This window comes from Neofelis nebulosa, chromosome 11 (assembly GCF_028018385.1).
Source record: "Neofelis nebulosa isolate mNeoNeb1 chromosome 11, mNeoNeb1.pri, whole genome shotgun sequence".
Lineage (NCBI taxonomy): Eukaryota > Metazoa > Chordata > Mammalia > Carnivora > Felidae > Neofelis > Neofelis nebulosa.
Window position 1 is genome coordinate 69,147,210 of NC_080792.1, and position 12,821 is coordinate 69,160,030.

Here is a 12,821-nt window from a genome sequence, read left to right on the forward strand (position 1 = left end):
GAGTTTTCCACTTGGCTTTCTGCCTGGAGGGCATGTGATGTCACAGAAGGAAAAAAGGGGTGAGATTCAGACCTGGCCAACCGGGGTCCACAATCAGGCCCAGCCACTTTGCCGCGCGACCTTGGGCAAATGGCTTCTCACCAGTGAGACTCAGGTTCCTTATCTGCAAGATGGGGCGATAATTCTGATCCTGACGAGATCACGCATTCAAATTGCGGGCACATACAGGTGCATTTTTCATTCTTCGCCTGACATCCATGAAGCATCTATTCATGTGGTGAAACAGTGGAGCCACGTTCACGGACATCCAGGCAGGGGAAGAGGCGTGGTTCGCGCTGGAGACACGGGTCTCAGCAGCTGGCTCATAATAATGTGGCCCAACAGACCACTTCAATATCCTTGTCCTTTTCTACTCAGAACAGGATCATATAGAGCAACCTCTTATTCTTGAACATCTTCCCTCAGTCTGGGGCCTTCTCTAATCCTGATGGAAAGGGCTATTAAAGGAAAACGAACAAGCATTAAGATTTTTTTTTAATTTTTAAAATTTATTTATTTATTTTTGAGAGAAAGAGAGAGAGACAGGGTGCAAGGAGGGGAGGGGCAGAGAGAGAGGGAGACAGAATCCCAAGCAGGCTCCGGGCTCTGAGCTGTCAGCGCAGAGCCCGACGCGGGGCTCGAACTCACGGACCGTGAGATCATGACCTGAGCCGAAGTCATACACTTAACCGACTGAGCCACCCGGGCGCCCCAAGATATCTAAACATACATTTACTAGTAGCAACGTTTTGAAATGAATAAGTAATACGTGCACGTTGAAGGGCACCGCCCTTTGCCTTCATGGAGTGCTGGGGGCAGATGGAGGTGGCCCCGGGCAACACTTCTGGAAACTGACTATCCCTATCGCCTATGTCCCCTCGGATTCCGCACAGATCCCTGTGATCCCAGTCCCACAGTTGAGTCATCTCCAGTTCTACAAGAAACCTGGCTGGGACAGAAGACAGCCAGGATTTGAACCTAGACGTGTCTGTCTTCCTCTGAAGGTACTCGTTGAGTACCTACTAGGTGCCACGGCATTGACACTTCATTCATTCATTCGGCACGTGTTTGTGGAGCGGCTGTTCGGTGCTCTTGTCTCCACAACGTGGCAAAGTTGAAACGGGTGTCCCCCGTTTCACAGCTGGGGACGTTGAGGCTCAGTTAGGGGACTGCCCCCAAAGCCATGTGGCTGGTGAGTGGCAGAAGCAGAGACACTGCAGGGCTCAGAGGAGGTTTAGGAGGACGGTGCTGCGGGCAGTGGGGTCGGCTACCCTGGGATTGCACTGTGTATGCTTGTGGAGGTCCCCCCACCTTGCCATGCTTGGAGGTCATGATTCCTATGTCCAGGTAAATACCTAGGTTACAGGTAAAGACTGTGAATGAACGTGACCGTCAGCTCCGTGAAGGCAGGGGACCCATCAGCTTGGTCTCCCTTGTGTGCATGGCACCCAGCACAGGGCCTGGCACACAGGGGGTGCCCAACCAGAGGTAGCTGTGCCAGTGACGCTTGACTACCCAGTTAGGGGACCCACCCAGCACTGTCGTGGCGAGATGCGCAGGGAGGCCTGCTGGCTCCTGACGGCAGGGATGCTGGAAATCTAGTCTTTTTTGGAGAGACTAAAGGCTAGACAGCAGAAGTTCCCAAGATGCTCCTGCAGTCTCTCCTTAGAGAAGCACGGTATCCCCGCCTAGCACTTGTCCACACCTGTGTCCCAGCCCCTCGCAGAGCATTCCATCCGTTATCCCTCGCCCTGGCCAAGGTTGTGGGAGGCAGGCACAGCGACGTCTTGATTATCTGCCATCCATCCGTCATGTGATGCTGATGGAAGAGGGTTTCATCTGTGCCCAGCTGTCCTCTACGGGCAAAAAATGAGTCTTCCCGGGCCCCTGGATGACGACAGCAGGCTGGTTCGAAACGCCCCAAGCCGGGTCAGACATGGAGAGGATCGTCCTGCCTCAAAAGGCAGAACGGGGACCCTCTCCCTGAAGCCTGCGAGAGGGCGTCTGCATTCACGTTCAATTCTGCAGTCTCCACCCGGAAAGGAGTGGATGCAAGGAACTTTGTACTTTGGTAATGCAGATGGGAACTAGAGGCCGGCGTCGCAGAGATGTGGGTGGATTTCTGAACGGTAGACCCAGTCACCACTTCTTTCACTCCTGCTGTCCCTCCCATCCCTTCCCCATGTCTCCTGCCTACATCCCCCTCTTCCTCCTCCTCCTCCTCCTCCTCATCCGTTCAGCACCCCAGGAGTCTGCACAGCTTGGCTTGTGTTCCTGTTTCAAGCCTACCAGCTGAGGCTCTGAACACACCAGGCAACTCCAAGAAGGTGGGACCCAGCCCACCCCACCCCCAGAACACCAGGCCCTTGGGGCCGAGCCCAGGGACCGCCCGGCTGGGGCCTGAGCCACTGCGCTGGGACATTTTGGTTTGCACCCCTTATGGAAGGGACTGCACCTGGTGGGTCTTGGGGAAGGCGGTCTGATCTGGCCAGCCTGGTGGAGCTGGGGTCCCCGGGACTTGGGCCCAGTGAGCCTGTACCCTGTGTCCCGGGCACCAGCTCTCACAGCCTGGGGCCTCCAGACCCCCAGCCCTGGGCCGCTGACAGCTTGCCATACCCCCAGCCCATCCCACTTGGTCAAAGAGGAGGGCAGATCTTCCACTGCCAGCCTGCGCCCCTCTCCCGCGTCCCCCCTCCCCTGTCTTTGCCCTCAGACACCCTCTTCCTTCCCCTCTCCATCAGCCGAGCTCTTTCCCCCTCCTCTCCGGACCCCCATCTCTCCTCACCGCAGGTGCTAGCTTGTCGGTTTCTTCTTCCAGCTTCCCTCTGCCCCTCCTCCCCGTCTCCCGTTCTTCTAGGACCTCTTCCTCGTAGACTCTGTTTCCAAGGTAGACTTGATTCAGTTCAACAACATTTACTGAGCAGCTGCTCTGTGCTGGGCTCAGTGCCAAGTCAGAGTGTGCAGGGGTGACAGCCTGTGCGGTCCAGACAGCAGGGCTGGGGGCAGTGGGGCTTCCCCGCCTCCTCTCCGTCTGCCTTTCCCTCCTTCCTCTCCCTCCCCTCTCCTCCCGTTCCTCCTCCTCTTCTCCCTCCTCCTCCCCCTTTCTCCTGCCTCTTTCCTCCTCCTCTTCCCCTCCTCCTCCCCCTTTCTCCTGCCTCCTTCCTCCTCCTCTCCCCTTCCTTCTAACTTCTGTCCCCTCCCTGCCCCCACGCCCTGTCTCGGCATCCACAGCCAGCACTCCGGGTGGGAGCTGGGGTGAGCAGGATAGCAACATCCCGGGAGACTCAGCAGTAGGTGCTCCCGACACTGCCATACCCACATGGCAGACGACGGTTGAGGCTGAGCTCCCCAGACACATTCATCACGCCCAACTCCCTTCAGGGCCAAGGCAGGACGGAAATGACTTTTGTCGGGCTCTCGCGGCAGCCCACTGCCCCCGGCAGCTCCCAGAGCTGTTTATTTTAAAAAAGCAAAGATAAAACAGCGAGAATGCCGTCCTGCGGCTTGCTCAGGGAGGGGACTCCACCCCGATGATACTGACAACACACCTTCAGGTCCTCACAACAGGGGCCCTCCAGCCCGTGTCCAGCGGTGACACAGATGGAAGGTGACAGCCAAGAAATGGGAAAGGAGGCAGCCGCTCCAGGGAAATTGTGTGGCTTCTGTCTTAGCACAGTGGGATTGGAGGGGGGGCGGGAACCAAGCTTTCTCGGGCACCATGAGCCACAAGGTCACCTGTTCATTCACTCATCCGCTCATCCCTCCTGGAGCTTGAACTGAGGCTTTCATTGAGTCTAGCGGTGGGTTAGGCTTGAGACTCAGAGATTCGGGGAGAAATCGTGATCACCATTAACTGTTACTTGTTAATGATGCGCAGCCTCTAGTTCCTGGTTATTAATTGTGCATCTTGCTGCTCTTATTTGAGGAGCCGGGGCCAGCTCTGTGTTCCTTCCTGTGACTTCCCCACGTGTCATATCATGACGGGGTGCCTCCCTTTCAGACAGGATGCTGGGAAGGGCTTGGCACCAGGAGACTAGTGTGGCTGGACCACAAGAGGGGGACTCGAGGCAGGAGGCTGGGAAGGGAGTAGGGAGCCTGATCCCGCAAGAGAAGGACTGAGGGTGGGGGGAGAGTTGGTGATGGAGATAGCTTACCCACACCACCTCAACCCCGTGGCCTCCCCACCACACCCCCCAACCATGACCTTGACCCTCCCCCCAGCTGACCAAGGGAATAAGGAGATGAACACAGCCAGCCCTGTGCCCACCACTCATGGAATCATTGCCATGGAGACCAACCACAGACCTGAAGTCTCGGGAGGCTCTTGCCAACCCCAAGAGAGAGAGACAGATAGGATGGTTAAAGCTTTGGCCTCAGGAGCTCAGGAAGGCAGAATATAATTCCCTAGAAAAGATCTTGATCCCCTTACCCTGTCTGTACCCTCCTCCGCCCTCTGGGTATCTCTTCGGGGGGACCATCGGTTTCGCTTCCCTCCCAGATCCAAGAACCCTTTGGGACATTGTGGTCAGCTCGTTTCCTTCTAAACCATCCTGTGTGATTGGGAGTGGAAATGGTGATACCACACAGCAGTGAGCAAGAAACCCTCTTCAGAGTCTTGTACCCGAATCCCAACCCTCCCCACCCCCGCCCCAGTGTGCAGGGGGCTGGATCCTATTGTCACAACTGGAGCAGCCGTCTACAGAGAAGCAGAATAATGACTAGAGACCTGCGTATATGTGGCCTGTGGCCGCCCTCAGGCCCCAGCCCCCGGCCCTGTCTGCTGTGCCAAAGCTCCGACATCCCTACTCCTTTCGCTTTTTCATAAATGTTGACTTTGCCGTGGGTGCGAAGGGGGTCGTTTCTCTTAGGGAGAGGGCAAATAGATTTTATTTATTACAGGAATGGCTGATGGGACTCTGGTCTCTCTCCTGTAAAGATGCCCTTTATTTTATAGTCTATAATTTCGTCTCGCTGCGAGGTTCCCATTTTTCAGAGGGGGAGTGTTTTTGGCTCTGCCTGTTGTGAAAATGCCTCTGCATCAAAGCCAAGCCTGGTGTAGTCCCGGAATAGAAACCGTCTGTCCTCTCGTGTATAGACTCAGTTTCATGTCTCTTTTATGAAAGCCTTTCTCTTTTGGCGGGGGGCAGGGGGGGTGTTTTTCTTACCTCCACCCCGTAAAACAATCGAGGGGTGTCATGGAACATCCCACTGAGACATATTTGGGTCATTGATTCTCAAAAGCCCTGCTTGGTGGGACCTTCCTCTGGGCTTGGCCCTAAGTCAATAAATAAATACCTCCCCCCCCCCCAACCACCACAGGACCCCCTCGAAGTCTCCAAGAAGCAAACGACTTATGTCACAGCGGGCCCTGGGGTGGTGGGTCCTATCATGTCAGATAGGATGGCTCATAAATCTAAGCCACCGTCCTCACTGCCATTTTAATCTACTCACACGTAGTTAGCTGGGTTTAATTAGAGGCAGAAACTACATCTCAGAAAGCAGCAAGAACTCATTTGCGTGGCTTGAGTTTACGCTTGAAGTCATTCGGTTCATTTGAGAGCGCGGTTAGGGACGGCACGTCCAAAGAAAACTCATATTAGTGCCTGTGCGTAGTGGCCCTCGCACCAACCGCACAGACTGTATGAATCGTGTGGTTTCTACTGACCGCACTTGTCTTCTTGGCACAGGATCAACGAAGAGACCGGGGATGCAGACAGGTCCCAGCCGTCGTCGGCCCTGAGCAGAGCCCGGACCATGCGGAGCCAGACCTCGGGAGACAAGTGTGTTTCACCCCTCTCCCTCCGGCGACAGAAGTACTACCATTTGGGGGACGGTGATGAGTGTGGCGGGCAGAAGCAGCCCACGGAGAGACTGGGAGCACGGTCTTCCTCCCCAGCTTCTTGGAGTCCAGACTCGTCCCCAGCATCCAGGGAAAAGCTGCCCAGCCCCTCGGCGGCCCTGTCGGAGTTCGTGGAAGGTCTCCGGAGGAAGAGAGCTCAGAAGGGACAGGGCTCCACGCTGAGCCTGGAGGACTGGCCCACTCTACCCATTTACCAGACCACCGGGGCATCCACGCTGCGGAGGTCCAGGGCAGGGAGTGACGAGGGAGACCTCTCGCTGGGGTTTGGGGCACAATCGGCCCTGGAAAAGGAGGGTGCCTCCGGGACGTCAGCCGGGCTCCTGCGGTCCACCAGCCTGAAATGCATCTCTTCCCCCAGCACAGAGGGTACCACGCTGCTGCCCAAGAAGCCAAAGACCAGGTTCAGCTCCTGCGATTCCCTCTTTGAATCAGGGCAGAGCTCAGGGAGAACACTGAGCTCCCCAAGCACATCCAGGGACCTGGTCTTGTCACCCACGCTGCGCCCACGGAGGCGCTGTCTGGAGTCCTCACTGGACGAGGCGGGCTGTCCAGACCTCGGGAAGGAGCCTCTCGTCTTCCAGAACCGCCAATTCGCCCACCTCATGGGGGAACCTCTGGACAGTGATCCGTTCACCTGGAAGGTCCCAAGCCTCAACTACAAACGCAAGGCCAAAGTGGATTTCGATGACTTCCTCCCAGCCATCCGGAAGCCTGAGACTCCTGTGTCCTTGGCCAGAGCAGCCAAAGACGGTCAGGACAGTCCGCGGCATCCGCGCATCCACTTTGAGACAGAGGAGGCCGACCGGACCTTCCTCTCAGGGATCCAGACCATTTTGAAAAAGAGTCCGGAGTCCAAGGAGGACCCCGCTCACCTCTCTGACTCGTCCTCCTCCTCCAGCTCCATCGTGTCCTTCAAAAGCGCCGACAGCATCAAGAGCCGACCAAGAATCCCGCGGCTGGACGGTGACGGTGGCGAGCGAACATCCCCCGAGAGCAGAGAGCCGGGGGCAGGGAGAAAAGACGAGGATGTTGAGAGCATAATGAAGAAATACCTGCAGAAGTAGGAGCCCGTGAAGGTAAAAGAGGCAGGCGGGGACTGTTCTTGGGGAATGAAAACCAAATAGCCCACGTGGGTCTGGCGGCCTGGAGACAAACCTGTTGATGTCACTGCCTTCCACGCTGTGAGTGATTTCTCTAGAGACCACGGGTTTTAGAGGTTTTTGCGGAAATAATGAGTTGCCGTCTGCAAAGCTGTCTGCTAGGTGCCATTGATCCCTTAGCCCTTTAAGATGCGGACCCATCGGAAAGCCGAGCGGTCCCATGGGGCAACACTAAAGAAGGTTCTGGGCTTCTGGTTTCCCCCCCCTTGCCTGGTAGTCTTTCCAGGGCTCCATCTACCTGGAGCTGGACGAGCCGAGATGGCGTTCTGTCCACCTGACGACAGCAGATCTGTGGGGGAGGGTCAGGCCAGGGTAGAAGGGGCTTTGAGAATAGTGGAGTGGAACTCTTTTTTTTTTTTTTTTAAAGAGACAGAGAGCATGCAAGAGAGAGAGCAGGGGAGGGGCAGAGAGAGAGTGAGGGAGAAAGGGAACCTCAAGCAGGCTCTGGGCCCAGTGCAGAGTCCGACGCAAGGCTCGATCTCATGACCCTGAGAGCATGACATGAACCAAAATCAAGAATCAGACGCTTAACTGACTGAGCCACCCAGGGGCCCCTGGAGTCCGACTCTTGCATTAAGTAGCCAGAGAGAAACTGAGGCCCCAGGTTGGGGGGAGGGGCAAGTACAAAGTTGCCCAGAGAAGCAGTGGGAGAAACAAGGCTTCCCTCTGCCTCCTCTCCTCCCCCAGGTAAGAAGAGGGGTCCACTGCTCATAATGGCTTACGATTCATTGGCTGTGTATATCAAGCAAGTCACTTAGTATCCACAGTAACCCCCAAAAGGTGGTTAGTATGATTTATTCCCATTTTACAGGTTGGCAAACAGAATCAAAGAAGTTAAGGCCCTTGTACGAAATCACCCAGGCAGAACTGGCACTCATAACTCCGGAGACCCGGGTGCCTATTCCAAGCATGCACATGAATAAGCTCAGAGCCTCCTTGAAGGAGCTGGATTTTATTAAAGAGGTCCACTGACCCCCCAAGCTGAGGCAGACATCAGGACCATCTAAACGTAAAGGGATGTTGGGACTCCCAGACCCCGACCCTCACTGGTGAACAAATGAGGGAAAACCCCAGGTCGAGCCCCCCCTGCCCAGTGAGTCTGCCTCCAACCCAGCCACCTTGACTCCCATTTCAGTGCTCTCTGCCCAAGGCAGTCTAGCCCCTGACCCTGGGCACGTCTCAAGCCTTAGGGCACCTCACGGCTCCTGGCTGAAATGCAAAGCCAGTTAGGGGAAACTTGGCATCAGAGGAGAAGGTGTAAGAACCTCCCTCTGGATTCAGACACCAGGCAAACCCCCTCCCTAGTAATAACCCGCGGCCTCCATAAATCTCTTAGTCACTGAACTTGAAACAGCTCAAGGCTCCAGTATAACGGAGCGGTCACATGCAGGTGCTTCGCCGGTGCCTCGTCTCAGTCCCCAACCCTCCTTCCAGAGGCCTCCTGGACCCAAACGAGCCACCTGGCCTCCACGTTCATAGATCTGCTACTTCGAGAGGCACCCTCAGCCCATCAAAAAGCCATTGCCCCTTCCTTGGAGATGGGCTTGGACTGTATCAGAGCAAATTAATTTGACTTAACATGGCCTTCTCTCTGCTCTCAATTACCGGGAAGAGATGTGATATTCATTTACATTATTATGCTCTCGGGGACACGGAAAGCAGTTTCAAAGGCCAAGTAAAGGGCACACGTCCATGAGGGGAACAGTTCTTAGCCGAAGTCATCACAGAACATCTTGTCTCTGCCATTTTTTTTTAAACTCAAGTCCTTCCCCCTCCCAGCAGTGCTCACCGTGGTAAAGGAGCATTTGCCAAAAAATATCCTCCACCCTGACATCCACGCTGGAGGCGTGAACTGAACGATACAGCCCTGTCCCCCCTGAGCAAATGTATTGTGGGATTCAGAACCCAAGCAAGCCCCTCAACGCTCACTTCTTCCTTGTAGCTGGCTGCGACCTTGGGCACGTGATGTGAACTTGCCAAGCACCTGTGTCCGCAGCTCAAAAATGGGGCTACTAATAGCCACCCAAAGTAACACCATGTGTCCGGTGTGAATGCCAGAGACCCCTAGCCTAAGGCCCAGCAGCTGCCGGAGGCAGTAAGGGTCAGGTTGTGCTGTGCTTGGACATTTTGGCCCTTCAGCAGCTCCAAGTTCCACTCATTTCCCTTCTGCTGCCTGCACTCCTTCATCCCTCTGGGTGGTGTCTCTGCAGGAATGTCCCCTGGGGACATGGGATCGCAGGACCTCCATCCCCAGAACAGCCTGCCTGTATCCCATCGATCAGCTCTGACCTGCGTTTGTTTCCAGCTTCCTGAGATAGACTGTCCTCGAAGACTTCCTGACTCCACAACTGTCTGGAGAGAGAGAGAGAGAAAAGAGAGAGAGAGAGAGAGACCAGCCAGACCTCCCCAGGGGCCCTGAGTCCAGAGCCGGCCAGCATGGCTGCACTCAAGAGGCAAGAAGACCCCAGCAGGAGGCATATCCCTCAGGCATGGGGATCCCAGCTTGCTTGGTCTGTACAAAATAAAGTGATAGCTGCTTGGCATCTGTGCTTCCTCTCCGTTCTGTGATCCTGTCCCTGGGGACTCTGGAGGTTCGACTGGGGGCAGTCCGGGTAGAAAGTTTCCAAGGAATGGACTCAACCCAAACCGTATTTTCGAGTGCACACTTCTTTCCCCCCTACATGACTCCAGGCAATGGCCTTGCTCCTCCTCACCTGCCCAAGTCAAACTCAAGTGTCACCCCCTCCAGGAAGTCTTCCCTGATACATCGAACTGAAATAAATGCTCTGTCTCCATTCTCCCTCAATCCTCCCATCACAGCCCCTTTGTCTGTCTACTGTCTACATTTTGTATATATGGGTAGGCAAGCGTTCAAGATAATTTTTTAACTGTTTATTTATTTTTAAGAGAGAGAGAGAGTGCAAGCATGAGCAGGGGAGGAGCAGAGAGACGTGGAGGGGACAGAAGATCCAAAGTGGGCTCTGTGCTGACAGCAGCAGGCCTGATGAAGGGCTTGAGCTCACGAACTGCGAGATCATGACCTGAGCCGAAGTTGGACACTCAACTGACTGAGCCACCCAGGTGCCCCAAGCATTCAAGAAATTTTGAATGAATGAATGAATGAATGAGCCACTAAAAAAGTTAATGAACCTACACACCTCGAATGCATGTGACACACTGACATGAATACATCCCCACAAATGTGCGCCCATATCAACATTCTAGATCCCCGTGAACATGTGCTCACAGGCCCCTATACAGCTCCTCGCGTATACAGCCCTACCATCCAAACGCAAATATCCACATGTACCACAGACCACACTCCCCCAGGCATGTCTATAGTTTGGGCACCTGCTTCTTCAAACATCCTTGAAGTCTTAAAATACTAAAACTATAGGCTATTTATTGCTGATTATTCATATACTGTGTTGGACACTGGGCTAAGCATTTTATATGTACATCTCACTGCAACTTTATAAAAAGTCCTGAGAGATAAATACACTTCTTATTCCGTGCTTGCAAAGGCAGTTGCTAGCTTACGCCCATTTTGGGGATGCCAATGCTGCCCCTATTTAAAGTCCCACCAACATAGACTATGTCCTGCCCCAAATGCACCTCTATTCCTAGGGCTCCTCTGGGATAACCAATTGGAGCTCCCTCTGTGTGTTAGTTTGCAAGGGCTACTGTAAAAAAAAAAAAAAAAAAAAAGTACCACGAACTGGGTGACTTACACAACACATTGACTGCCTTATAGTTCTGTGGGCTAGACGTCCAAGATCAAGGTGTCAGTGGGTCTGGTTTCTTCTGAGGTCTCTCCTTGGCTTGTAGATGGCCGCCTTCTCCCTGTGTCCTCACACAGCCTTTTGTCTCAGCACATATCCCTGCTTATCTCTGTGTGTCCAAAATTCCTCCTCTTATAAGGACACCAGACAGATTGGATTGGAGCAACCCAAAGGAGTCACTTTAACTTAACTCACTTTAACTCATTTTAACTTAACTCACTTTAACTCACCCCTTTAAATGCCCTATCTGCAAATACGGTCACATTCTAAGGTACTGGGCATTAGGGCTTCCTTCCCCAAACACATTTTGTAAGGATCATAATTCAGCCCGTAAACACGTGCTGTGCGAAAGTAGGTGGCAATTTCATTTGTTAAGAGCAAGCGTTATTCACGTAGTGATCAGAAAAGTATGTCCCAAGCTCCCGGCTGGGTCCCCCAGTGAAAGCAATTATGGAATTGGAGAAAAGATTTGCACTGCCTTCCTGGCATTGGGGTTTTGCAGAGATTTTTAGGGCCTGGAAGCTGGGCATTTCCGTGAGCCTCTCTTCCTGTGCCCGCAGGATTCCTCATTCAGCGGATATTTGTTGAACACCTGCTAAGTGCCAGGCGCTGTCCCCTACAGGGGGGATCCATGGCGAGCAGGAACCCCTCTTCCTTTTTAGAGGCAAAATCCTAGCTGGAAAGACAGTAAGCAAGAAAATAAATTTGTTGTCAGAGAATGCGAAGTGCGATAAGGGAAAATAAAGATGAAATTATCTTGCTGAGTTCCCTGTTAAAAATTTACTGGACTTTAATTTAATTTTTATTTCATTTCATTTTTAGACTCTTTTTAAGTTTATGTATTTATTTGAGAGAGAGAGGGCATAAACAGGGGAGAGGCAGAGAGAGGGAGAGAGAGAATCCCAAGCAGGCTCCACACTGTCAGCACAGAGCCAGATGCAGGGCTCGAACTCCCGAACCGTGAGATCATGACCTGAGCTGAAACCAAGAGTCCGACACTTAACTGACTGAGCCACCCAGACACCCCTGGGCGTTTATTTTATGAAGGACATTTTGGTAAGGGAGAGACCAGTCATTATTCTTCAATGATGTGCGCGCAGTGCACCCAAAAAGGTTAAGCTCAAGTCATAACCACAAAGCTTTCCTCGCTGTTCAGCAGGAAACAGAAATCCCGAAGATGCTTGTTAGAAGTCAGCTGTCCCCCTGCCCCACAAATCCCCCAACTCGACACAGCCTGACACAGAAGGTGCTGGCCCAACGTGGCCTTCCTCCATGCAAGCCAACTGCAGAAGTTCCCAAGCGGACCCTGGTGTCGCATTGCTCCTTGCTCACTCAGCCCAGGACCCAGCGCAATAAACACCACCCAAGCCACCACTTCTGTATCAAAATGGCTCACGTCCTGGGCTCTGCCATCCCCTCCGTGTGTGCCCTCAGCCACTTCCCTTCTTTCCGGGCCTTCCCTTCACTCATCCGTGTAATGGGTCTGGAACTCAAAGCACTGGTGCCCGAGTTTGAGGCTCCGTGTGCACAGCCACGTCCTTCTGTGGCTTCCCCACCAAAATAACCAGAGCTATTTCAAAGGTGAGGGTGTTGGGAGGCATGGATCCAAGTGGGTTAAGTGGCCAGCCCCAACTTCTCCTCTGGTTTCCATGCCCTGAGGCCATGTTCAACAGCGTGCTTGGGTCTTAAAACAACCCTCCAGTCTCGGGATGAGAAGGACTTGAGATAATTCTACAGGAAAGGAAAATGAGACTCTGAGAAGGAAAAGATGCGTCCAAAGACACTCAACGGCAGATCTGAGCTTAAGACCCAGTTAACATTCTTTTCATTCAATAAATATTTATGGACCTCCCTGCCACCCCACGCCCCGGGCCCTGTTGTAGGTGAGAGGATAAAGCTGAGGCTGGGGTGGACAAAGGGCTGCCTTCATGAGACTCTCGGTTTTCGGAAGACTGATAATGAACTTGGAGTTACACATTG

General features: G+C 53.6%; 1 protein-coding gene across 3 annotated transcripts in view; it reads left to right on the plus strand.

The window, feature by feature from the left end:
• The window catches only part of MYO18B (myosin XVIIIB), a 258,325-nt gene extending 248,723 nt beyond the window's left edge, over positions 1-9,602 (plus strand). For 2 of the 3 annotated variants that reach the window (XM_058693095.1, XM_058693097.1), the window contains exons 43-44: positions 5,727-6,975; positions 9,365-9,602. In XM_058693095.1, the coding sequence (XP_058549078.1) occupies positions 5,727-6,963 (1,237 nt within the window). In that variant the 3' untranslated portion in view covers positions 6,964-6,975; positions 9,365-9,602. Of the gene's footprint in view, positions 1-5,726; positions 6,976-9,269 lie in introns of all 3 variants that reach the window. The other variant, XM_058693096.1, reaches the window with a different exon arrangement.
• Positions 9,603-12,821: the final 3,219 nt, after the last annotated feature.